The 26,621-nt window shown below is 45.4% G+C and overlaps 1 protein-coding gene across 3 annotated transcripts in view; it reads left to right on the forward strand.

The window, feature by feature from the left end:
* The window catches only part of LOC108935244 (choline transporter-like protein 5-A), a 98,347-nt gene that overhangs the window by 36,268 nt on the left and 35,458 nt on the right, over nt 1-26,621 (forward strand). For all 3 annotated transcript variants that reach the window (XM_018753701.2, XM_018753702.2, XM_018753699.2), the window contains exon 2: nt 14,115-14,163. In XM_018753701.2, the coding sequence (XP_018609217.1) occupies nt 14,115-14,163 (49 nt within the window). The remainder of the gene's footprint in view (nt 1-14,114; nt 14,164-26,621) is intronic.

Below are 26,621 nucleotides of genomic sequence, written 5' to 3' on the forward strand. Positions count from 1 at the left end.
TAGGATGGAACAACAGCACTAGCGCTCCTCAAATATACAGCGCTGCTTGAAATTATATGAACCCCTTGTGACCTTTAGTTTTGCCACAACATCATTATTTAATAAGAACCAGTCTTTCTCATTGGACATAATAGGTGTATAATTACCAATTCCATATTTTGGTTTAGAGGAAATCATGTAGTAGAAAGATGGAAGTAGCTGAAACCCAAGTAGCGTTAGTTAAATCGAGTAGGTAAGTAGAATTGGGTGTGTTAATCATAATTATTTATTAATTTTATAAGTTTATTTTAAGATTTAAGATTCAGATTTGATACATTTATTTTAATATTTTACACAGGAATAGTGACCATCCCAATAGGGTTCACTTACTTTCAAGCAGGACTGTAAATTGTAAGACATCATGACTGTTGAGGTGTTAATAGTACCCTTGGACAATGGTGGGCAGCATGGTTTGACTGGGGGTTTAAGTGTGGGTTTGAAACTGGTTTAGTCTGCATCATGCTGCAGACTGACAGAGTTTGTATGTTCTGCCTTTGTTCATCCCATCTAGGTTGTTCTCTATCTCCTTATGCTTGTCATGGACCACTCTGACCCTGCATTGGACAAGTGGCTGTTCAGAATGAAATGAAATGAACTTCTGGACAATTAAGTAATAGAGAAAAAGTTTAATTTGGCTTCTGCAATTAATGTGTTCAAAGTAAAACAAGGGTACAGTGTTTAGTGTACAGTGGACAATGTACCCTGCATAGTGTATCATGTCTGCGGGTAGGGTAGTACATAACAGCAACTTAATTGTAACCAAAATTTCAGTATTTCAAATCTTAGGAGGGAACTAGCTTTTATGCCTTTGAGAAAAATTTCAGAGACCAACGAATTGCTGTATTGAAAGCTCCCAGTGATAAAAATAAAACATAATTGATAAACTGATTATCAGAGTCACTTTTAGTAATAACCATCTGCTAAATGAAGAAGCAACATTTTACATGTCATAACATTCTTGCAGTGATTTTGTCAAGTTTAATACAAGTGGCATTGATACTGAGACATTCCTACAGTCAGCTGTTCAATGGTGTAGAATGACTGCAGGTATGAATAGTGTGTGAAACCCAAAAATAAGTGAATGCTATGTTTCATTCAGTCTACAGTGCCACCCCTTGCTCACACCATAGGGGATGATGCTGTTTGTATCCATGCCAGCTTCTTCCTTTCATAGAGAATGGGGAAAAGGGAAGATTTGGTTAATTGATGGAAATCGCTTTGTCCGTGGTTCTGTTGCCAGAAGCTGGTATTGAAGATGATCTGGGGATGTGCAGCCCGGGGGCGGACCCTGGGGCTCCCGAGAGGATCCTCTCGCCAGCCGGGCCTTCTTCGAGCCACAGTGACTCGTTCTTTGCGCATGCTAAGCTAATTAAGCAAAACCGTGCAAATTAAATTGGGATTAAGAGCACACAAAAAATGCAGCCTGTTGCCATGGAGGCATTAATCAAATTGGGAAGTGGGGATTAGCCGCCAATCCAGTGTCTGCCTCAAGACACTGCTTACAGTGACGGCCTCCTCTGCTCTTTGGGAAATTGTCCTCACTGACTTGGAGAATACAGCATTGATCTGGGAAGTGTGTCTCTGAATTTGACAGTTTCAGTAGTCCAGGGACACCACTGCTGTTTTTGTTGCTGTTGTTGTTCAGCAGCTTAGCTGATTCTTTTACTGAAGTGATTTGCAATTCTACCCATTTACATAGCTTGATGTTTACTGGTGCAATTCAAGTAAGGTGCAGTAGCTCAAGGGTAGAACAGTGTATGTGGTGTAGTGGTGCAGTCAGCAATGTTGGTTAATCACGGCTCATGAGTTGCCCCTTGCTGAGAATTTGCAATGTTGGGATTTTCTTCTCATGTCTGCAACTCATAGATGCTAGTGGAGGAAAGCAATGGTAAACCACCTCCATACGCTCCCTTACCAAGAAAACCAAGTGATTGCTATCAGTTGAATTTGACTCAATGGCCCATACCTTACAACAACATGGTCCATCACAAGATGTTACCCTAGAAAAATGGCTGTACATACATTGATGCTCGTGTTAAAAATGCTGATGACTTATTATGAGTAGATAATGTGAAATTGCACCAGAAATAAATTTGCAATAGCCAGCTGGCATCTCCAGCTTCTCTCAGTACTCTTGCATGTAGCTAAATTATAAGAACCTGCTTGGCAGAAGTGCACCTTAAGTAGAGATCTGTGGAAGTTCTCCATGCGGTGGAAGAAAACCTTCAGAGGGGCACCTCTTCGTAGCAGTTGATTTGCAGCAGTCACACCTCCACATGCGCTGACAGTGGCAGCCAGCTGTGTTCGCAGAGCTCTGCTGCATAAATATCATTGTCTTCTAACGGGACTAGGGCTGAGAGTCAAATTGGTGGTTGAGAGTGAGACTCTTCTTGGGCAGAATAAGGTGTAGGAACTCCAAGACTTTTTCAGCTAGGATGATTGAGCCACGGATCTGTGAAGCCATTTTTTCACAGAATGCCTGAAACCTTATAATTGTGTGTCCTTCAAGTCACACACCCCGCCGAGCACTCAGCCTGTCCGCCTCCTTCAGCTCATTTCCTCACACTTGTATTATAGCTTAGCGCTGTTCTCAGGACTCAGCTGTCTCACTCTGGGTGGTCACATGGGCAGTGTGTACAATCCACGCTTTGCTGAAGGACAGCATTCCTCTGCCTTGTGTCAGCAAGCTTATATCGTGTGACTAACTTCACCGAGGAGCTTATCAGCCTGTATTTAGTTTGCTGCTGTGCGTGCTCTGCACAAGGAAGCAGCTGTGAGCAGTTTTTAGTGAGGCCTTCGAGTCACCTTCATGCAGATTTCTGCTGCACTGTCTCTGCATGATGGTCATTATTGTCTCCTGGTGCAGGTGAACAGCTTTTGACAGCAGCATCCTCAATTAGACCCTTCCGTGGAAGGGAAGCCCAGCACGTTTTTTTTTTTTTTGTTTGTTTGTGAAGTGAACTTGCGCTCACTGGCTCTGGCTGCCATGCCGCGTTAAGGTCACTAGCAGACGCTGAAGGTTAGCGCGTATTAGCATGATCCTGGGGCACTGTGAGGTGGGCTGTTTCTCTGCTCTTTGAACCAGGACCTTGCTGCTTGGGGGGGGGGGTTCCTAAGCTCGGGTGGACACAGATGAATAATGCAAGGCCTTGCCTACACTGTGGAGGAGTAAACAGCACAGTCCTGGGCTAACGGCTCTCCTTTGCGCTAACAGGATCATTGCAGAGGCCTCGTCGAATCCCTACATACCTCCTAGGTAACTGATTCAGCAGGCTAGGTGGCGCTTATGAGGAAGGATGGATTCACAGAGGTGCTTCAAGCTGATAGTGTGAGTCTTAAGGTGGCGGTCTGTTCTTGTCTGCACTGCGGTCCAACTCTGTGAGGTTTTCAGGCAGCGTCGCTGAAGTAATGCTAACAGGGCCCGGTATCCACCTTTCGCAGGATGGGACGGAATACCAAGAGGAAGTTCGAGAGCCGGATCGCATCTGTTGTCCGGCTCCTTTTGTTTGGCTAACCTCCCTGCAACCGTCCTGCGTGACTGAAATACCGCCTTTGTGCTCCCCACGCTGCATGCAGGCCAATACCTGTGGACAACACTCAGCCAGCGGCGATGTTCCAAGTGACGGGGCAGGAGAAACATCTTCACCAAAAAAGTCTCATACTTCCCTTCATACTTCTCTGCCTCTGTAGTACTGACCAAGACACATCCCAGCCAGCAAACACTGAAACTTATTGCATGAGAATCCACTTTTGCCCAATAGAGTGACAGGATTTGGCCTGTTTGAGACCATGAGACGAATGCTCAGATTATGAGTGTCACACTGAATGCGAAATCTGACAACGGAGACACCGCTCAAGAACTTCCGTCAACTGTACGCAGCATTACGAGTAGATGGATGATGTCTGGTCAGGTGAAAAAACTTGCTGATGACCAAGTATTGGTTATGTTCTAGTGGAGTGATGTTGGAGCCTTTGGCCACATATTCAAGGTTGCCACAGGGTACCGCTCTCTGGTGTGCTTTGATGGCGGATCTGGATGGCGTGTGTTGGGTGGGCTTCCTGGGCTAAGTGCTTCCTTAGGGAGAGTGGGTGGTTTTGTTATAATCCTTCTTTGATCCTTGTAAAAACAGCCCTAATCAGTGCTGGTTTGAGGCATAGTTGAAAGTAGTTGAAAACATCTCAACATGAATGTGTTTGAACATTTCTAATTTATAAATAACTACATGTGTATGGATATCTACAAGCTAAAAAACTACAGAATTTCAAGTGAGTCTGCAGTAACTTTTTACAAAAACTTTTTCAGCAATTTTGCTTACACTTTTCATGCTGCATTGGAAAGGAATTTCAATAAGAAGTTATTTGATTTTTAAATCCTCAGTAAGAATTTAGTGGACCAGTTTTGTTATCCATACATATTGAAAGTGCTGTTCTTATTTCTAAGGAAATGAAAGCTTACAGCGGCATACACACAATTTCCTTTTTTCCTGCATAAATTGGCTCCATCTTTGCAACACTGTTATGTAATAAAGTGTAACTTCACAACTGCTGCAAAAACACAAGTAGCTGTGCAACACCAACCCAGGGAGTGAGTATTGTGTATAATTTGTCTATCAACTTCTACTACTCAGCTTTAACTAGTATGTTTGAACAATAGACGTTTTATGGTTAATAAACTGCAACGATTATAAAGTGTGGAAGAGACAGTACTGAACAGTTGGATTACAGAATATGCCAAAATTCAGAGGAATGGAAAAAAAATCACATAGACCTATAAATGGTAGGAAAAATGTAGAGCAAAAAATAAGACATCCAAGAAAACATTACGGATTCAGTGCAGTCAGACTACAAATGCTTCAAAATAATCCCAAAAACTCTGACAAGGGTGGCATACCATGTCATACAACTTCAAGATAACTATAAACACTAGTCACATGGGTAAAAGATGTCTTTTGAAAATGATACCATGCCTCTGTATTAGGTGCAGTCTTGCGTAGTGATATGCAGATTTGTAACACCTTGTATAAAGATGACTCATTGCGGGCATGCTTGGGTGAATACAGCCATTGACCAGACTTGTGTCTTTGCACTGCTCTTGATTGCTTTTATTAATCTCTCCCCATGTCCTCAGCCCCTCCCTGTCCTGAAGCTGGACAAATGGTTTGAAGTTGCTGTGAGGCATTAGCAGGTGTAAAGCTAGTTACCCCAATATGATTACCGTTAATGGGATACCACTATACCTTGGGTGGTGTCCTTGTTTATGATCGAAATGAACAAGCTGTATAAAAAATTAATGTCAAAGATAATAGCGTGAGATTGGCAGTGATTTATGACATGGCTTGTCATGGCTGGTTCCGGAAGGAAGTGGCGGACCCAAGTGCGGAGTGGAATTCGTCGTTTATTCCAGGAAGTCCAAGAGACGTGGTCACAGGACAGGCAATGGGTCTTTGAGGCGCAAACGTCGTAACAAGGACAATCCAAAAGGCAAGGTCAGTAAACAGGCAATAGGTCGTGGATCATAAGGAGGTACAAGGACAAAGGATCAGGGTTACGGGACAGGGAAAGGACTTCGGATCAGGGAGGAGTAGAGCACTAGTCAGGAGGTCACAGGCAACAAGGCTGAACAAGGTTTCATGTCAGCTCCTGGCCTGACACTGCCTTTTATGCTTCAGTCTTCATCGCGCCCCAGGTGTTCCGCGTTGGCTCGGCGGCGTGGGCGTGGCATGGCCATGGCCTTACCCTACTGCGCTGACACACACAGCTTCAATATTTTACCACAGCTCTAGATGCTCTAAATTTCATTCCCATAAGTCATCTGGCTGACTGGTAAATAACATGAATCACCTTTGTCTGTATCCAGAAAAACCCATGTTGGAAGTGTCCATGCAGCTTTTGTGGTTATTAAATTAAGATTGAGTAATTGCAGCCTGGGTACTGTGGAGCCAATTCTCCACAACTACCAAGTCACCTGAAAGCCAAGTACAGCTCTTATTTAACAACCGCCAACCTTCCATACATCAGGTGTTGTCCAGTCTTTTTTTGTCTACGGACCACACGATCATCGTAAACTGCTCCAAGGACCACACATGTGAGATAATGAATACTAAATGTCTAAACTGAAAAATTATTTTTATTGTATTTTGTTTGGATGCAGTCTGTGTGTGCGTGTGTGTGAGACAGAGCGTCTAACTGTAACTGTATTATCATATCAGTATTTTTTGGTCAGTATGTTTCATACTGTATTAATAATTTTACAGATGTTCCTGAGAAGTTTTCCTCAGGCCACATGTCGGATACCCCGGCATACATAATTTGACAGATTACAAATTTACAGTAAATTCGAATTTCTCTCATCCCTTTGTTATTCCTGCAAGTATGTTTTTAGATCTACAAAAACAAATCCCAGTCTATGAGTCATGCCTGCTTATTTTAGTGTACATCCTTATGCGACATCAGTATCCATATCCCTTTCCATGGAATTGCTCTCACTTTAATTGGCTGGTGTGGCTGATTGGTATAGCTCCATTGATTGTTCAGGAGATATGAGGCAATCCCATGAGGCCAATGGGCTGAATGAGCCCAGACTAATAATGTCCCTAGTGCTATTTCTGCTTAGGCTTCCAGAAAGTGCAGTGCAATCATGAGCACGGAGCACATCATCAGTATTGTAGGGCCTATGTCCTCTCCTGGGAAGGAATGTTGGGGTTGGGGTGTCCATTCCACCGTGGTCTACAAGCCAAGACCACAGCAATCTGTGGAATAAGGATATGCGTCACATCTATAGTTACAGTTAGCAGATGCTAGCCTGGGTAGAGCAGGATAACACAGACTTGGTGGATGTGTGCACTACAACAGAAGGTAGAGATTAAATAGCTCCTTCACACAAAGCGAGCACAAAATGTGGATTAAGGTTTAATTTGGCAGCACCTACAGAGACACAGGTACAGTGTAAAGAATAAAAACGGTGGCTCTAATCCTCAAACTGTTGACATTTCGCTAGCGACCGCAAAGGGTTCATTGTACTCCATGCACTGATGTATGGTTGTGTTCTTTATAGATGTTTCAGTCCAGTAGCTGTGCTTTTCCTCAGGGCTGTAACACTAGCATTCCTCCAGTCACTGAAATAATAATTTGTCTGGTCAGTGCCTCCTGTCTGCTTTACCACGGTGTCACCCTGCGGTTACAAGCCGTGCCTCTAGTTGTTGGAGATAAGAACAATGTTCTTGTCTCACCTTTGGTTTGTGGTTCATTGGCCACCCAGCCAGCAGTGCTCCTTAGGACCCTAGGACATGGAGCCCACGCCCATGTGGAGTGGTTGATGCAGCACTGGCACGCGGAGAGGGGGAAACTTGCAGCTGGGAAGATAAGCAGCGCATAGTCCTCTGAGGCCGTCTCTGCAGCTCAGATAAGCTCCTGGGTTCCTGCACTTTAATCAGTGTGGTCCTCCTAAACGGTCATGCTCCACTTCGCCGGGAACTTGTTGCAACCATACATCAGGGACCATCGATCCTTGCTATGACCACAACCAGAAAAGGTGTTTGCGGACAGTTCGGTAAGCGCTCAGTTTAGTAGGCTTTAAACCCTACTCGCTGTGTTCCTCCAGGTTTCTCATTACAGAAATACAGCTAGTGGCGAGAGGGGTGAAACTTTTGACTTAGTAGGAGTTGTTCAAGGCAGAGAAAAATTTCAAGGTTACGGGAAGCAAAACAAAATTATCTTTATGCTCACACTGAAGTTTTAATATGCCAAGCAGAGAAATTGGGTATATTATGAATAAAATTATTGATATGGAAATTATGACATTAGGGAAATGTATTTCAAAACCTTTTGCAATGATATTCTGAAAAAGGCTTTCATTCATGGTTTGACAGTAAACAAAGACAAGACCGTGGTCATTACAAGACGGACAAACCAGTGCTCAGTGGCTAGAAGAAACTAAAGACAGACCAGTGTATACAACACAGTAATTCCCTGGACTTCTTTTCTGTAAAATAGCCTGAAGGCTCTTGAATATCCTTAATCTGCAAATTTAGATGCAGCAGAACTAGAGAACTAGAGAAGGCTATGCTGTAGGCCAAGATGTTTTCATTTATTTAATTTATTTAATGTGATATTCTCTACTCTGTCACTTTAAGGACACGTTAAGGTCTGATATTTGTATTATCGGTCTATTATCGGAGTAGGGGGCTCTAGGGAGTGTAACTTTGGCATCCATTATTTTGCATCATTGTACACGGATATGAAGGTCTACATCCGACTCCACTTCCCAGGTGGAATGCACACTCTTCTGCCAGGCGGGTGTTACATAAACTGGAGATGCTCAAAGTGAAATGCCTCCTTAAAAATAGTAACAAAAATGGAGGGAAGGCAAGATTTTTTTTCTGTATGTATGGTAAGGAAGTTTCTTGAAGAAGAACTAGAAATGGAGGAGGTGATTAATGAAGTGGTGAAGAATACAAGGATGTCTGGGAGGAAAAAAAAGAGTGAAAATCAATTCCTCGCTGTGCTGTCTGCTGGCAGGAGTAAGTGTGCTTCTCATTAGGATGCCTTTGTCCATATGGATCCTATTTGTTATGTAAAGGCAATAAATAAGAGATGCACCTATTTCCGTCTGACCTATCCGTGTTTGTGTCTATTATGGTCTGTCCTATTCGGGGTTGAGCTCTTTAGTGGATGAAGCACATGAGCTTTCTGGTGACTCTGCTTCGAAGCTTGTGGGACCAATGAGAGGTAAAGGGAAATAGCTTTTTCTTTGGGTAACTCTAAAACCCTCTGGACCTCCGTGTTAGTTGCTTCATACTGACTCTGACTACAGCTTTTAACAATAAGAAGTTAAAATGTGATGTAACGTTTATGTAGTTTGAGATGTAAAAGATGATCTGAACATATTTTGTTTACTCCACTGACACGATGTGAACTTGGAATATGTGCTTTTTACAGTGTGTGCTATGCCTGATTGTGAGTGTATGCATCAATAAGATTGACTTTAAAGTCCTTTTCAGTGTTGCGATGACCCATTTGCTCATTTATTAATTTCTGCCAGCACAGGTTAGTATTGATTGTGTCTTAGAGGAAGTTGGTGATTGGAGCATGTTGATGATTTAAGGCATTCGTCATCCACTGGCCGACACTGTTATTTTTATGTGCCTGTGGTCAATTTCACGTATATTTCTTTGTAGAAAAGTGGTGAGTTTGAAAATTCCGTATTTTGCTGTGAAGATGTTGAATTGACCTTTTACCACAAAGGGGTTCTGGAGTCTGAAACCAGTGGAGTCTTTTATGAGACTAAGATAAGAGAGTCTTTCAGCATGTTTTGTCTCTTTGTACAGCTTCTTTACTTAGTTATTTGGTGTCCTTGGTTAGAATAATAGGAGAAGAAATCGTATGTCAGTTTGACATAACTAATACGAAAGCGCGGCCATGGTGGAACAGCAGGTAGCACTAGTGCCTCAGTGTTCCTGGGCTTTGTTTTCAGATGTGGGTTTCAGTCTTGCTCAGTCTGTGCAGTTTGCATTTTCTCCCTGTGTTTGTGTGGGTTTCCTCCCACAGTCCAAAGGTGCAGTTCTGGTGGATTGATAAGTCTAAATTGCCTTCTGGGTGTGTATGTGTGACTGAATCAGTGTGTGTGATTGTCCGGTGGTGGACTGGCATCCCATCTAGGGTGGAAGCTGCCTCACACCCATTGCTATTGGACATGACACAACCCTGCGTTGGACAAGCGGTTATTGACGATGGATGGATAGATGGAAAATAAGCTTACAGAGTGGAGTTGTGCTTACAATGATTCACGGAGAGAGGAGCAACGGCATTACTGCGTTAATTCACTGTACTTCTTTATTTAGCACCATCATCCATTCCATGCCTCTCCTCAAGGAATTGTGAGGGATTGCGTCCATTTGCTCAGCTATTTAAGCTGGCTCTGATTTGGAGAGAACTTTGTAAGCTGCTTGTCTCTCAAGGAAGGCTCTTCTGTGGTTTTTAGTGCCGCCATCCTCATGATTCCCTGCAGAGGGTTTCCAAAAAGTGCACACGGGTTGTTTATTCATTCAGAGCAAGACAGCACCCAGACAGCAGAGAAAAATGGTGCACTTACACTTGCAGATGAAGACCTTTTTTGTAATATAAATAGGACATCAGGGAAAAAAAGAATTAGTTTTTCTCACCTTCATGGATCGGCCTATCTCTGTCCATGGCCGCCAAATCGGATTGGATATTGAATCCCTGATAAATGCACTAAGTGTCAAGAACTGCATTTAGACTGCCGTTCGCAACCAAGGCCTTGTCCGTGTGGTTTTGAATGGCAATGCAGAAAGAGGCTCGTTCAGAGTGAAGGAGCGCTCGGTCTGCCTGCCACCTGAATGCCGGTCCTCCGCATTGATCCAATGTCTGGTCTCCACAGGCAATTTAATTACAACTCGAGCATGGCAGAGTGGCCGCCAGCCATCTTTTGGGTAGAGACACCCACCATCAGCAGTGTCCCCAGGTTTTTTGTTGAAAGCTATATGCCTACCCAGAAAGAATGACATAAGACATGAATTTATTACTGTATGACCACACACCAAGCCTCAAACATAAAGCATTTAAGTACATATTTTCATTATGATCAGCTCATTCATCGCTGCTTGTCCAATGTAGGGTCACAGTGATCTGGAGCCAACCCTGGAGGCACCAGCTGCGAGGGTGGGTAAGCTTAAGCTCTCTAGACCCCTCACATCCAGGCCACTTCCTCTTCGAACCTTTGCCATCTGGCCGGCGCTACAGAGCACCGAGCACCAGGACAGCCAGGCGCAAGAAAAGTTTCTTTCCTCAGGCCATCTACCTCATGAACAGCTAAATCCCCCCTAGAGAGTAAACCGGTGCAATACACAACGCTTTTTATATTTATATCTATTTATCACATCATATGTCTTACTCACATTCCCTTGCATTTGTATAGAACATACCTGTACATACATATAATGTCTAGTGACTATTTTTTGTATATTGTCTACTTTATATTTTTTATATATTTTTTATCCTTTATTCACATATTCTATCTTCTCATCTGTGTCTTGTCACTGTCATTCTTTCTGTGCTGTGAAAGTCTCTGTCACCAAGACAAATTCCTTGTATGTGTGAACATACTTGGCAATAAAACTCGTTCGTTGTGATTTTATGGGATGCCAGTCTATTACAGGGCATGATCGGCTAATTATTCTGTTATGTGGACCAAAGGAAAGTGTATTTGTATACTAAACTTAAACAAACAATTGTGGAATAAAAAAGACAAGTTGCTGGACAAATGTACGTATTCCACAACAAAGCATGAAGATATTTAACCATCAGATCAAGAGTTTTGGCAGGGTATTACGGTATTACAGCTGAAAGCCTAGCTGAACACTGCAGTGAGGAGCAGCTAAAACTCCACTTGCCGTGACTGCCGCTTAATCGATTAAATGGCTCAGGTGTATCCTAGACGCGTGGTGAGCACTAAGGGTTTTATTACCACGTCCGTATACAATAATGTAAACTGTGCTCACGGTTGTTTTCTCGAGCCAAATCCCTGCTTAGCCCCAGACTCGGAGGTTTGTGACGGCTCCTGTTTTGATTAGATTTGGTTATATCAGATTTGCTGGATGCAGGGGGCTAGCAGCACATTAGCAGATGGGCCCAGCATTTGCCTACTAACAACTACGCTCAATGTCGGCTCCAAAGTTCGACATCTCTGGAGGATTTCTAGTGGTCCACCCGGCCGCTCGACCACTAGAGGCGCGATGCCGTAGCGAGGATACGCGCGCAGAGGCGTACGAGTGCAAAAAGGGAGATTGCATTCATTGGAAGTAATTGGGGATAATTTCGTCACCCGTGATTTGTTTGGCACGAAGCAGTCGCAACACAACCTTTTGATGAGCTATACTCACAACTGCATGTAGGTGAAGCGCACGGTATGGTGTTGTCAAGGTGACCTGGAGCAAACCTTTGCACATGATGTTTGGTAAAGGGATGTGAATAATGCAAAAATGAATCTGCATATTCATAAGTTCTGTAGTGGGTGTTTGTATCAGTGAAAGCATTAAAAAAAACACAACAAGGAAAAGAAGCTGGTAAGAGAAAGCTTCTGCTCATTCCCAGCCGTAAACATGCAGCAGAAACACAGAAATTAAACACGTGTTCAGATCCCAGGAGGGAGCCTGCTGTTGCATCCATGAACAAGGTAATTAACCTGAATCATTTCGTTAAAATGCCCACCATTATAAATAGTGTGAACGAAATGTTAATACTAGTTATATGGTTTTTTCAGATAATGCTTTAACCTTGCCTTCAGTGCTTAATCGAAATGGAAACACGCACGCACACACCATGTATTAAGAAAGATCTAAAGAAAAATGGTTTCTATTCAGAATATCTGCATTTCTAAGCTTGAAAAAGGTGAGAAAGGAATTGCAGGCAGATCCCAGGTCAGAGCTTTCTGAGTCATCGGTGCTGAATTGTACAGCTGCAGAACCAACCCCTCGCAATCCCCCCTCCACCCTCCCTCAGCCCTAAGCTCCTTGCAAGCAGCGGCATAGAAAATAATACACTTCCAAAGTGTGGCAAGAGGTCAGCGCTCCTTTCTAATGGTGTCAGATGACATCTGAATCAATCCGTGGCGGGAAACGAGGAAAAAACATGGAGCTTGAAGCCATCTTTGATTGCTTCGAAAGAGGCGTCGTTTTATTAATTTAGAATGTTTTTGTTTTCCGAACAGCAAATGAGACAGGCTGACAAAGGAACATTTATATTCAGCGATAACACTTTTCCGCAGGGGTATGATAAAGCGTTACTATTCGACAGATACTCGTCAATGCACGGGAACGTCCTTCTGGTAAACAACGTCTCACAATTTTTTTTTGTGCAAAGATGATGGCTCCCATCAACCTAACACGGAGTCAGCTGTGACTTGCTGACAGTGATGGGACATGGCACAAAGGAGACAAACATGACACACACTTTCATCAAAGCATGTTTACTCCTTATAAGCTGTGAACCACTACTCAATGGGGGGATGGGGGCTTCTTGTTTTTGTAATTTGTGACATATATGCAGCATACGACTCTTTTGTAGGGTCTTTCGCTGCTTGAGACCAAAGGAGCTGCCTCAAGTGCAGCTGCAGAACAGCGGCGCTGTTGAGTGAGTTTCGCTCAACGTGATGGAAAGCCGTAACACCCGAAGCCTTCAAAGGGTGTTGACATGATAACTGGGGGAGTGAACATGGTGCAAAAATGGTTTGAAGGCTGAGTTGACTTGGTAACTGTCAACACCACCCGTGTTTTACATCCACCTTTAATTAAGACTGGCGTGTCCCTTCCCACACATTTCGCCTGCTGCGTGTGCCGTGCTACAGCGTTCGCCGTCACTCACGCCTTTGTTGTGCTGGAGGAAATTGAGTTTTGTATTTCTTCGAAATGGTATCCTTCATGGTTGTTTTTAACGCTTGTGGAATTAGAGGTGACCTTAGGCTCAGCAAACTCTTTTCTTCTGGAGTTCAGGAGATGCCAGATATCTGTTCAGAGGTCAACCTTTGAGGAAGAAAATTTCGAGAAGTATTTTCAGTGCTGACACATCTCCTCTACTGTGTTAAAATTTGTTACGTTTAATCTGACCTTGATGCACTGCCTCAGGGTCAGTAGTGCTCCAACTTTTGCTTATTTTGCAGCTAAAATAGTGAACTCAGGCTTGGGAAGGACCTTGACAAAGGGCCACAGTCCACAAAGTATTGCACAGATGTGTGAACTGCTTGTATTGCACTTTGGATTTTGTGGTTAGCCAGCTCCATGTCGCATTTAGAAGATCTTGCGTCCCACCGCCGAAGAGTCCACGTTGAAGACCTTGGGTATGCATACACAGTAGACGCCCTTTGAGCCAGTCTTGCAGGCAGGGCATTGAAGGCCATGACCGGGCCACATAGGAAGTGCGCCACAGTCCGTCTACTCTTCTCCAGCTGGCCTGGTGCCAGCACTTCGGCTTTCCGGCCGCCCTGGATCCTGAGCTGTGGGCTGACACGTGCTTTTTCAATCAGCCAGACAAGGCCAAAGGCTAATGCCAATCTGTCTTTGCAGGTGAACCGCGGAAGTTTGACCCGACCTTCCGAGGGCCCGTCCACAACAGGTAACTACCTCGAATTTTTATTTCTGCACCTTCTGATGATGGGTGAATGGAGCCCATTGAGGTTTTTTGGTTACTTGCTGGTTCAAAGATGCATGGCTTCATTTTATTTCTGACACTGTTCTATGAACATTATGATCTATAAGCCATTTGCTGTAGACGTAAGCAGCTGGTACGGTACATTACATTGATATTATTTTGTTGCTACAGCGATGCTTTCGCCCAAGCGGCTTAGAATTGATTGCATAGCTTGATATGTTACTAGAGAGATTTAAGTTACAAGTCTTTCTCAAGGAGCGGGGGGTGCGGTGGCGCAGTGGGTTGGCCCACAGTCCTGCTCTCTGATGGGTCTGGGGTTCAAGTCCCCCTTGGGGTGCCTTGCGGCAGACTGGCGTCCCGTCCTGGGTGTGTCCCCTCCCCCTCTGGCCTTACGCCCTGAGTTGCTGGGTAGGCTCTGGCTCCCCATGACCCTGTGTGGGACAAGCGGTTCAGAAAATGTGTGTGTGTGTGTCTTTCTCAAGGATATAGCAGGAGGCCCCTGCTGGCTCAAAGAAGGTGTAAAGGAATACACTAAAGTAGTAAAGCCATTTCCATGCAATGTGCACTTTTGTCATGTTTCTTTTTTGCTTTTTTTTATTGCTCTTCGGTTGATTTCATGAATGAGGCCCTTTCATTGTCAGTAAATGTACTTCTCAAAAGACAGCAGCAAACACAAGGACTCTGTCTTCGCTGTAACACTAAAAGCCTTTCTGACTCATTCGTGGCTGCTTGATATTTACAGTCATCATCTTTCCATGTCGTGTCACATGACAGCTGGGCTCTAGTCGCCAAATGGCAGCATCAGCACGTCGATGGGAAAATCAATGGCTACTAGTCAAAAGAGCACATTGGAATCAGGTCAGCTGTCAAACCAAGGACCGATAAGTCAAAAATAACTTGGAGAAGCAGCCGCTAAATGACAAACTAAGAAGTTTCTCAGAACTCTAATTCGAGCAGGCCCGATGAGCCGCAGGCAAAGGCCCGCGTTTCGAAGTTTTGCGAAACCGCAGGCTTCGTTTGATCTTCAAAGCTCAACATCAAGGTCAGCAGTCTGCCGATAGAACTTGTTGAGGCAAGAATGAATGAATGAACGAATAAATAAATAATGTAAACCTCCACCCCAGCTCCACGCTCTTAAACCTGTCAGCGGAGGCAATCACACCCCAGAGGATTAAACCTTCCCTCGGTGACAGTGACTTCTGAACGCATGGGACCTACTTAAATTTCTTCCTGTCTCATAGATTCCCCTGTAAGTTGGAACAAGACTTGTAGATGGTGGTGGTGATAGCTGGAGATGTAATTATAGATCCTCCACGCAAGGGGCACAGAAGCTCTCGTCCCTGTGAAGTTCACTACCACTGAGTGGGAAAGTTTGGCCTTGGGATGTTTCTCTGCATCTCTTCTGGTTCCAGGTTCCTAGTGCATAGCTTAAAGATAAAATTTGCCTGCACATCTGTGTCTCTGCTCTATGTTTCTATTTATCTTAATCCTTACTTACTTGTTACAGTTAACTGCTTGTCCAGGTCAGGATTGTGGTGGTCAGGAGCCTATCATGGAAACACAGTTCACAAGGCTGGTCGGGGTACATTCTATTTGCCAGTGTATCTCAGGATATTAATGTTGATTTTAATTTATATGTTTATTAATTATAGGGGTGCGGTGGCGCAGTGGGTTGGACCGCAGTCCTGCTCTCCCGTGGGTCTGGGGTTCGAGTCCCGCTTGGGGTGCCTTGCGACGGACTGGCGTCCCGTCCTGGGTGTGTCCCCTCCCCCTCTGGCCTTACGCCCTGTGTTACCGGGTAGGCTCCGGTTCCCCGTGACCCCGTGTGGGACAAGCGGTTCTGAAAATGTGTGTGTGTGTGTGTTTATTAATTTTCTGGGGTGGATTTTACTGATTCTATTTAGATGCAATGGATATTATCTGTTCTGTATGAAGTATTCATATGTATAAGGATTTATATATAGTGCATTTAAAAGTCCCAGTTTTCTTCTGATCTTGTAATGGGTCCACAAACTTGCATCACACCTTCTGTCAGATCACCAAAAACAGCTGTAGTGGACAAACTTAACTGTGCGTCAACATTCATAAAGTTCTCCGTCAGTTGTGAGACACTCTTTTGTTTGCTACGAATTGCGCATCGCTTTGGAAAAAAGTGTTTGCAAGAAGAGTAAAGGTAAATGTGAGCATTTTTTTGCATAGTCAAAGTTTATGTCAGTTTTTTTATTGGCTGCTGGTAAACAAAATCAGTGGGGTGGCTCAGAAAATTCCTGCTTTGTTTTGTCCCCTGGGCTCAGCCTGCCCTTGCCTGCCATGGGGGTCATTCACTGTCAAACTTCAGTGTCAGGTGCAAGGAAAGGGGGCTTCGCACAGCCCATCTGCAGCTTGCCGCTGGGTGGGCTTCACATATCTGTCAGGGGGACGACGCTCAGTCCCGGCTCCGTCCCTTTCGGCCTCATTATCTCCCCACAGAAGGTGTCTGTTCGTTTTTTTCCGTGCATCCGTAGCACGGGGCATCCTGAAAGATGAAATCAGCCGACGTGCGCGCGGGGCTCTTTACGAAGCCAGGTGCTCAGAGAAACTATGTTTCCAGAATGAGGGCAATGGTACTTCGCCCACAGTTTGGTGAGCATTCATCTTGGGACGTCTTGGCGGCGTAGTGGTTAAGCAACCGGTCTCATGCGCAAGAGCTCGTCCCTTCAAATCCTGGCACTCAACATGCCCTTGAGCGAGGCGTGAATCTGAATTAATTTAGTATGTTATCTGAATAAATGCATAAATAGCTCACATATGTTCCAATTATACAGAGTAACCTGACACTGAGTGCAAATTAGCACATCTAAATGAGAGAGGGACGCGCTGTGATTATCCCCTTTTTTTCAGTGGTCCGGAAAACATCAACCGGCACGCCGCAGGTCGCTTTCCTGCAAAATCACTTTCCGGAAACTCCCAATTTATACGTAAAGCCCGTTTACGCTTTTTGTTTACAAAAGCCCGAAACAATTAATTATTTACTCCCCTGTATCCGGGCGATGCTTGCTTGCAGGATGAACCTGGCGTGGCTCAAGTCGACCCTTCCCCGCGGGACTGCGGGAGCGCTCGCCTGGCTCGGCTCCAGGAGGCGTTTAGCGGCCGAGGGGAGCTTTGCCAGGCGGTGCTGCGCCCTGTCCGTGAACACGCAGGACGAGGCAGGCCGCGGGAGCGACAAGAAAAGACGCCGGGGCATCTGTCCTGAGATCAGATTCTAGCCTGCCGTTGTCTTTCCGCGAGATCGCGTAAAAAAAGAACACAAACCGTTTTCATGGCAGATCGGGGAACGTTTCGGAAACGGAAGCGTGAAGCGTAAAGTGGGTGCGACTGATGAAAGATGGCAGGTAAACTATAAATGAGGAGTGCCAGATTGTCTACAAATGTGGCTGCTGTCTCGGGGGGAGGTGGCATTAAATAACAGGGACTCGTGGCAGGAAGATCCGCTGCTGTGCGGACACACGGACGGCTCGAGCGGTTCCTCAGGCGCAGTCCACACGCGCTTGTGCGCGCGCGCTCCGCTTCGCCGTACGGACGCTCGAGGTCAACTTCGGCGCCTACGATTTACGCAACTGGTGGCATGGGAGACGTTTCTCCTGGCGTGCGTGCGCGTGTGTGTGAACTGATAGATACCCCTGCAGGAAGCTACGCCGCCAGTCCAGCACGGCTGATTTATGAGCTCGCGTTTTGTGTGCTAATAACTCCTGAACTGAAAGGCGTACTGTAAATGGCAGTGCATCTTTGCCTTGTAAACGGCTGGCAGTTCACGGTCCCCTGGAGCACGGTGAAAAGAGCTTATTAGAATTGTGGCCATTGCAGCCGGGGCCCCAGGTAGCCCCATGTGTCACTGCTCTGTGGACCCCTAGTAGGTAATTGCCAAGTTGGGTTAAAAACACATTGCTCACACACGGTTCACATAATGTGGGGCTTGGGGGGGGGGGTATCCTCTTGGTGATGGGGAAAGCAGTTCCCACTCAGTTTGGCAGTCAAACCTCTCTGTTTCACGATCCCGGACCCTCGCCGCACCATATCCCGAGTTCGGTAGCTATCCCTTCCCCCAACCGTGGTCTGCACGTGAGTTTGTTGTGGTCCATCGACAGCCCGTTAGCGCAGCACTTAGCATCAGCCCTCCGGGGAATTAAACGCAGGACGCCGTGCCAAGACACGTGACGGTGGGAATACTGCGCAGCTGCATCTCCCTGCAAAGGAATTTTTTTTTAGATTAATGATGGATGACAGCGACAGGGTTGGACTCACTATGCAGAGCTTCGCTGTACATTCTGATTGGATTGACTTTTCATGCACTTGATTGAGTATATTAATTAAATTTGCATATGAGCAAGCAAGATGGTTTTCAACAAAACGACGGAATTAATGTTGCTTTTTGCCAATTTGGAAACTAGGTAATATTATATCCCGACATCGTGAGGTGCCTTGTACAAAGCCTTCTCATAAATGAGGAATGATAATAATAACAATAATAATAATAAGGGTGACACACTAGTGCCTGGCATCCGCTAAGCTGTGGGTTTGGACATGGATTTGAATCCAGTTCAGCGAGTGTGGTGGTGTTTTCATGTTCTCCCCATGTTCACGATCCTGTGGTGAACAAGTGTTATTGATGATGTGTGGATGGATGTTGTTCAGTATATTTGTCTATTTGCTATGTATTGTGTTCATGATCCTTTACATGGTCCACTGGGTTTGCGATTTAATGCGTCGGTAGTCTCGTGTGCTCATGGTACAGTGTGTTCATGGTGGTGTATGGTTACATGGTCTTTTTCAGTAGAAGCTTGTTGAAGCTATGAATTGGGAATACCTGAAGCGTTCAGGACAGATGTCCTTTCAACCCCTTGCCCTGTGGTCTCTACATCAACACCGAGCCCCCGCACAGTCCTTCGTTTCTGACACTGAGGAGCCGTCTCTTTGCGAACACTGTCGCTGTCACACTTCGGAACAGATGGGCTCACGTTAGCCTTTAGAGGACAGATTCAGGACGGCAGGGACACGAAGCTGAGCTCACCTAAGTTTGAAGCTTGCAAATATTTCACGCAACATCTGTGCCGCAAATAATGTTTACACTGCGACTTGGGGGCAATCAAATGCTACATCTGATGCTGCTGTAAGAAATGCAGCCTTGATGATATTGAGGTCAAAACTCAAGTCCAGATTTCTTGTTTCCTAGGTTTTCGAAAAAAAAAAAAAAAAAAAAAAATCACAGCTCGAAATAACTCCCCCAGCTCAGCACAAGATTGCATTATTTCCATTCTTTATTTGAGTCTCTGGGGACCTTTAGGCCTCTTTTCCTTGAAATAGATAAGATTGTGCTTACTTGAGTTCAGTACAGTTGAACTTACTAATGTGATCCGTTTTCAGCTTTGTGCTCTGCTACATAAATATGCCTTCATTTGCATATGGAAGTGCAGAGTCCTCTGTTCTCTCTTGTAACGTAAATGGTGCTGCATAACTGTGCTCACGGTGGCGTCTGCCTGCTCTCCACTACGCTGTTAGACCCCGGATCTGGCAGTTATTGTCCCTTTCGACGAGATAAGGCGGCAAAATCCGCCATATTCTTCTAGCAAAGGGGGCTTTGTGTGTTTTATCACCAGCGGACTTCTGAGAGATGCTGATCTATGGCCATTCGGGAGGCACACGGGGTTGTGCTGTTGAGGTTGTACCTGGGCAGATGTTGCCAGAGGCGTGGAATGTGTCGTCCGCTGCTGCTATCCGGTGGCACTAAGATGTCTGGGTGCGTGCGGTGACAAAGTGCCAGCGATTAACGGGTGTGTAGACCCACCGTGGGTCTTTGTTCTGCTGTCACCAGTTAAAAGGGGAACGCAAAGCCTCTCCGAAAGCGGCAAAAAGATGCCTCAGAGCTCTTCCGGAGCGTGTTTCACCGTGTAGCGCAGCAGTACGCTACCACACTGCTTGAAAAGCACTTTCAAACCGCAAAGGAAGTCACCTCCGACAACGCGGCGATGACAAGGATGGCAAGGATGAGCCTCGTCACCACGGTCACTGGTGCGGTGCGTTTTAACTTTTCATTTTTCATAATTCAGCCAGTAAAGGAGGCTCCCCCGTCAGCAGCTGGAGCTCGAGAATAAAATGAGGTACGTGTTTGAAAAACACGTGTGCAGCCCTGTCGAAAGTTTAAGGAAGGGGTTTGTGCTGCCGAGGGTCGGTCTCAATTGAACGTCTAAAAATCCCCGCAAAGATTTGTGGCACTTTTCTTGTACGGCTGTGATATTTGAGGTGGTGCTGAGGCGCAGAGCGGGATTGACCTCAATCGATCTGAGCTAAGCCCTTCCACGGTGCAACATCGCAGGGCTGAGGGTTCAGGGACTGATCCCTGCTGCTCTGGTACCCAACAAGATGCTAATACACACGTTCCACATTCCACCCCCCTCACCATTCATTTCCGAATGCATTTGGCTAAATGGTTGCATCTATCAGCTCATCCTCCCTGGGATCTAGTCCTCATTTTCTCCAGGCGACCGCTAAAGGAGCACTAAATGTCACGTTCACCCAGCAGCTTCACGTGGTTTGCCTACTAAACATAGCACATGGAGATTATGGCCATGCTTGTTTCCCATCCCACAGAGCTGTAGCAGGACATCTGGACTTCCAGGGAAGAAAATGTGAGGCAAAGTAAGGGCACCTTGGTGCTTCTGAAGACATCTTGACAGTTGCTCCACCATTTTGCTGACTCAGCTTCTCTTAAACGATTTACCTGTTGTTTTAGTGTGTCTGACCCAGCTAATGAAGGTTTCGCCTGTCACCAAAATATTGCCGCAGTGCTTTACAGTTTTTCACATAGCTGATGCTTTTCTGCAAAGAGACTTATAGCGTTATACACACGGGCCAAAACCGCTTCTCCCAAGCGGGGTTGCGGCAAACCGGAGCCTAACCCTGCAATACAGGGCGCAAGGCCAGAGGGGGAGCGGACACACCCAGGACGGGACGCCATCCGCCAGTCTGCTAGTCTTCTACAAGGCACCCCAAGCAGGACTCGAACCCCAGACCCACCAGAGAGCGGTACCCGGCCAAGCCCGCTGTGCTACTGCACCCCCCTCTTACACTGTTGCGCTACTTATGGTTATTTACTTTTTTATCCAGCTAGGTTAATTTTTACTGCAGCAAATTAGGGTATTGGCCTTCTTCAAGGGCATTACAGCAAGAGATGGGATTTGAACCTGTGTCCACCAGCTGTAACATTGTAAAGGATAGCAATCAGGCCAGAGGTGCTCATCCAGCAGGTGCAGGGAATAAACTGAAGTCGGAACCCACAGGTAGCCCTTCAACACTGTTACAACAGGCTAGGTAGTTGTTTTGTTTTCCCATGTTGCCATGAAAAGCCTTGATGGAACCCCCACGCCACAGACTGCAGACTGAGCTAACCCACAGAGGCCTGGTGCTGGCCGAAGAAACTGATCAGACTTACTCCCCCATGCTGCACGGTCATGCTGCACGGTCATGCTGACCCCCAGTGTGCCTGCTAATGACTTATTTAATCTGCTGTGGTACAGCCGGCGGCAGTGCGTGACCCGTGTTGAGTGATGTCACGTTTGACCTGTCCTGAATGAATCCTCTGCAAACGCCCAGGCACCTGCACCGGGTTCTCGCTCCAGAGCTGGCGTTAATAATGGATGACACCGGTCCTCGAATGCCACACTCTCTCTGCAGGAAGGCATGCAAAGCATTTGGGCGTGACAGCAGAACTATAGCTCTTTCAGCTCTGAAATGTAAAACTGTACAGACAGGGTATGCTCCCCACATAGCTGGATCAGAAATCACTCCTAGGGTTGTGTTGTTTACAGATCCTCTGTTTTCTTTGTGTCCTGCACACGGAAACTGGAATGTAGGAGGCTGCTTGATTCTGTGCAGGTGGGGAGATCTTGTAGTTCACATGTGCATAATCAAATTCTTTTCAGGACTCTTATTCGTGTATCATGGTGGCGCAGTGAATAGCGTTGTCGCCTCACACCACCTGGGCGTAAGTTTGAATCCCAGTCAGTCTGTGTGGAGTTTACATGTTTTTTGCTGTGTCTGCTTGGGTTTCCTCCAGGTGCTCCTGTTTCCTCCCACAGTTCAGAGACATTCAGGCGTAGTTTAGGTGGACTGGTGATGCTAAATTGCTCTTAAGGTTCAAGATTCAAGCGTTTATTGTCAAATGTACAGTAAACAGTCTGTTACACCATACAATGAAATTCTTACTCTGTGAATCCTCCCAGCAGCTTATGACCTAAATTATAAAGACATAAGGTAAAAAAGACACAAGACAAATTAAAAATTTACAAAATAACTATTAGCGCAAATGTGTGTGAATCTGTGAGTGACTGTGTGTGGGTGGCTGAAATGCGATAGACTGGCATCCCATCCAGGGTGTACCCCCCAGAGCCTTGCGCCCAATGATTTTAGAATAGGCTTCGGACCACAGAGACCCTGATCAGGACAAGAGTCTGTGTAGAGTGAGAATCCAATTTAGTACATTTATTGAGTGATCGATTATAAATCAATCCTAATCAAACCGTTCAGCTTTTACCTAGTATTTTACATAGGAAATACACACACACACACACACACACACACACACACACACATTTTCAGAACCGCTTGTCCCTTACGGGGTCACGGGGAACCGGAGCCTACCCGGCAACACAGGGCGTAAGGCCAGAGGGGGAAGGGGACGCACCCAGGACGGGACGCCAGTCCGTCACAAGGCACCCCAAGCGGGACTCGAACCCCAGACCCACCGGAGAGTAGGACTGCGGTCCAACCCACTGCGCCACCGCACCCCCCTACATAGGAAATATTCAATGTCAAATAGGCACACTAGTGCTTGAAGGAATCATTTAATCAGGTGTGAGCACAGTGATGTGAAATGAGGGGTGAACTAGATGGCTTTCGTTTTCACGATAAAGTACTCCCGATCACACATTCGGACTGCAGAAGGGCGCACTGGCGCCTCTTACACTGATGTGTTAATTAACAGGGCTTCCCGTTTAAACATGGCTGCAGGATTAGGAGAGGGTTTCAGGGCGAAAGCTTTTCATCTGCCCTCTTTTACCATGAATATTTTTCAAAGATAGATGCACCACAATTACCGCACCAGATAGACAAGATAACAGGAACCTGCTGTTAAATTTTAACAAGAAGCTATAGATTTGCCTTTGTGCGGATGTGGCTCTCTAAATGGGCACATCCTAACAGACGAACCTTGGCCATCAACTCAACTTGTCCGCATTGGAAGAATTATCAGCCGTAAATGTAATGTAGGATCATATTAATCTATTAGGACCATGTTAGGCTAATAGGGTCATATTGACCTAGAACGCTGGACAAGGCAGGTCAAAGATATAGTAACCGCAGTGATCAGCCCTCAGTTCCTGTAAATATGACATTTAAATATAAATAGAAAATAATAACATGAAATATTATTAATATTTATATTAATAAAAACATAAAAAGTAAATATGAAAGCAATAAAATGAAACACAGCTGCATGTGAAAAAAAAGAAGAAATGAAACTGATAATTTTCATGAGCTTAATAAAATACATAGCGAGCATTGACTCCCACAGCAAAATATTTTCCAAAAAGTGTTTGAAAGCCAAAGGTGATTGCTATGAACACGCCAAGGTTTTCATTTTTTGATCATCAGTTTCTGTTGTTCACCAGCCGCTTGGGTGAAGATGCCTAAGCCGCAGCGTGGGAGAGACCTTGAGATATTGCATTTCATTCGTGGCACTTATCAAGTGCGCTGGTTGTGAAGCCCTTGAAAAGCTTGAAAGTTTTTATTGGCATTATAAGACACTGATACACTGCAGGGGGTGCGGTGGCGCAGTGGGTTGGACTGCAGTCCTGCTCTCCGGTGGGTCTGGGGTTCGAGTCCTGCTTGGGGTGCCTTGCGGCGGACTGGCGTCCTGTCCTGGGTGTGTCCCCTTCCCCCTCTGGCCTTACGCCCTGTGTTGCCGGGTAGGCTCCGGTTCCCCGTGACCCTGTAAGGGACAAGCGGTTCTGAAAATGTGTGTGTGTGTGTGTGTGTGTGATACACTGCAAACTCTGTTACAATCTGGAAAGATTCTTGGGCTGTGACGTTAGAAATAGACAGGAGTCTTAGTGTATTGAGGGTCTTTGATACATTTCAACCACAAAAGACTTTTTTTTTGTCTGCTGGGGTCATTCATCACAAATAACACCTACATGGTTTAACCTACATTGTTTTGAAAAAGCCAAGGGATTGCTGTCTGCTCCGGGATAGTCTGGGATAGGTTAGTGTCATATGCTTCTGGAATAGGCTCCAGACCACCACAACCCTATCTTAAGTGGTTACCGAGTGAGCGAGTGAGTTAAGGCGACAGATATGTTTTTTGCAATTTAGATGAAAATTCAAACTTTGCAATACATCAGAACATGTATGGTGTTCTGGAAAGGGTGTGTGGTGGTTAAGGTCACACACAGAAGGTACAGTGATGGAATACAAATTTCTGGGTCGAATTCCATTCTCTATTATTGCTGTAATACCCTTGTTACACCCTCAGTTACTATAATAAAGACTCAGCCTTATACCCAATACTGTAAGTTGGAATAAATGTGTTAGATCAGCAACAAAGTAATCTCAGGGAATTCTCCATATCAGTGTTAAAGTGCAGTAAATAAGTTAGCTGAAGTGAAAATATGAAGATGGGACTGTGGCTAAGGTCTTGCAAGTAAATCTTTGCAAATGCCAAAACCAAACCAGCTGGTCTACAAGTGGTTAACGGCACTGTAAAAACCTAACTTGTGATCCATAAGATTCTTTACCTCGCAGTCACCTGAGTGATCTCAACAAGTACTTTAATGTCACATACACACTGAAACCGCTTGTCCCAAGCAGGGTTACAGAGAACCGGCGCCTAACCCGGCAACACAGGGCGCAGGGCTTTGGGGGGTGCAAAGCAAGACCCAGTCAAATCCACTACACCACTGCACCCCCGTTATTTTAATGTCAGTTCACTGAAATCTGCAGCTTCTGCTTAATTTTTGAACATCTCTAACCTAAGACACCCATCTATACACAGATGCTCTCGGAATCATTGACAATTCTGCACACTGTTCATTGTTCTCCTTAAGGTGTTCCAGACCTGAAGGGATTAGAGGATAAATACTGTACACTGTCTCCTCAAGAAGTGATCACAGCAGTTACTTGAATAAAGATAATACAGTATATCTGCTTCTGATACGGGGGATGCGGTGGTGCAGTGGTGCAGTGGGTTGGACCAGGTCCTGCTCTCCAGTGGGTCTGGGGTTCGAATTCCGCTTGGGGTGCCTTGCGACGGACTGGCGTCCCGTCCTGGGTGTGTCCCCTCCCCCTCCAGCCTTCTGCCCTGTATTGCCGGGTTTGGCTCCGGTTCCTCGCGACCCCGTATGGGACGAGCAGTTCAGATAATGTGTGTGTGTTTCTGATACTTAAAATATTCTTACTTGTTCAATAAACGTGTAATAACACTTGTTCACAAACATTTCTTTGTGTCACGACAACTATCTGACCATTTTTGCAGGCTCATAGCCAATTATTCTTTCCATGCAATAATTACCTGAAGACTGTAGAATGAGTTATGGTCTTACTGCGGAACATTTATTTCATATGCATGAACTAATTGCGATGGAGCCGTTCTTCATTAGTACAGTACAAGTTGTGCTCTAGACCCCACGAGCCCCACTGTGGTCCCAGGTGAGCAGGCACAGTGGATCCTGCACTATGCAAGAGGCACTGCCGCAATTTTTCATATCTGAAATCACTGGGTAATTTGGAGTGTGACAGAGGTTGGGGGACCTGTCTGGTGCCTCTGGGAAGAGCATTTATGATGTGGTGCTGGGAAATTTTTCATGTGAGGTTTACATGCTCCTGGAGGGACTGACTCTAAGTGGACTGTGATGAGCAAGCCATGGTGGCGCGGTCATCGGCTAAGTGAGATCGGGCTGCAGACAGAACCCATGTATGCAGGGTACTCAGTGTAGCTCCAAATAAAGCATCATGGGTGATAAGGCATCGTGGGTAAGCAGGGCGTCCTGGGTACATGACACACTATTCAACCTTGCTGAGGCTACTCTCAGTGAATACGGAGCTTTGCGCAAAACACTTACTTTGTTTTTATATACAAGCTTATCTTACGGTTTAAAGCAAGGCAAAATGTTGCATTATTAAAATGCTAATTATGTACTTAATTTTTCTCTAATCCATATTTCCCCCCCCCCCTTTCATTTTCATTTGTGCGTAAACAAATTGGCTACCAGACAAAAAGTATTGCTTTTAAATTTAAAGCACTGTTCATCCCAATGCATATATTCCATTGATGTTCCTGCGTTATCTTTCGGTCGTCTTATTCATTGTTAATGAAAATGTTTCGTTTTAATGTT

This window comes from Scleropages formosus, chromosome 3 (assembly GCF_900964775.1).
Source record: "Scleropages formosus chromosome 3, fSclFor1.1, whole genome shotgun sequence".
Classification (NCBI taxonomy): Eukaryota; Metazoa; Chordata; class Actinopteri; order Osteoglossiformes; family Osteoglossidae; genus Scleropages; species Scleropages formosus.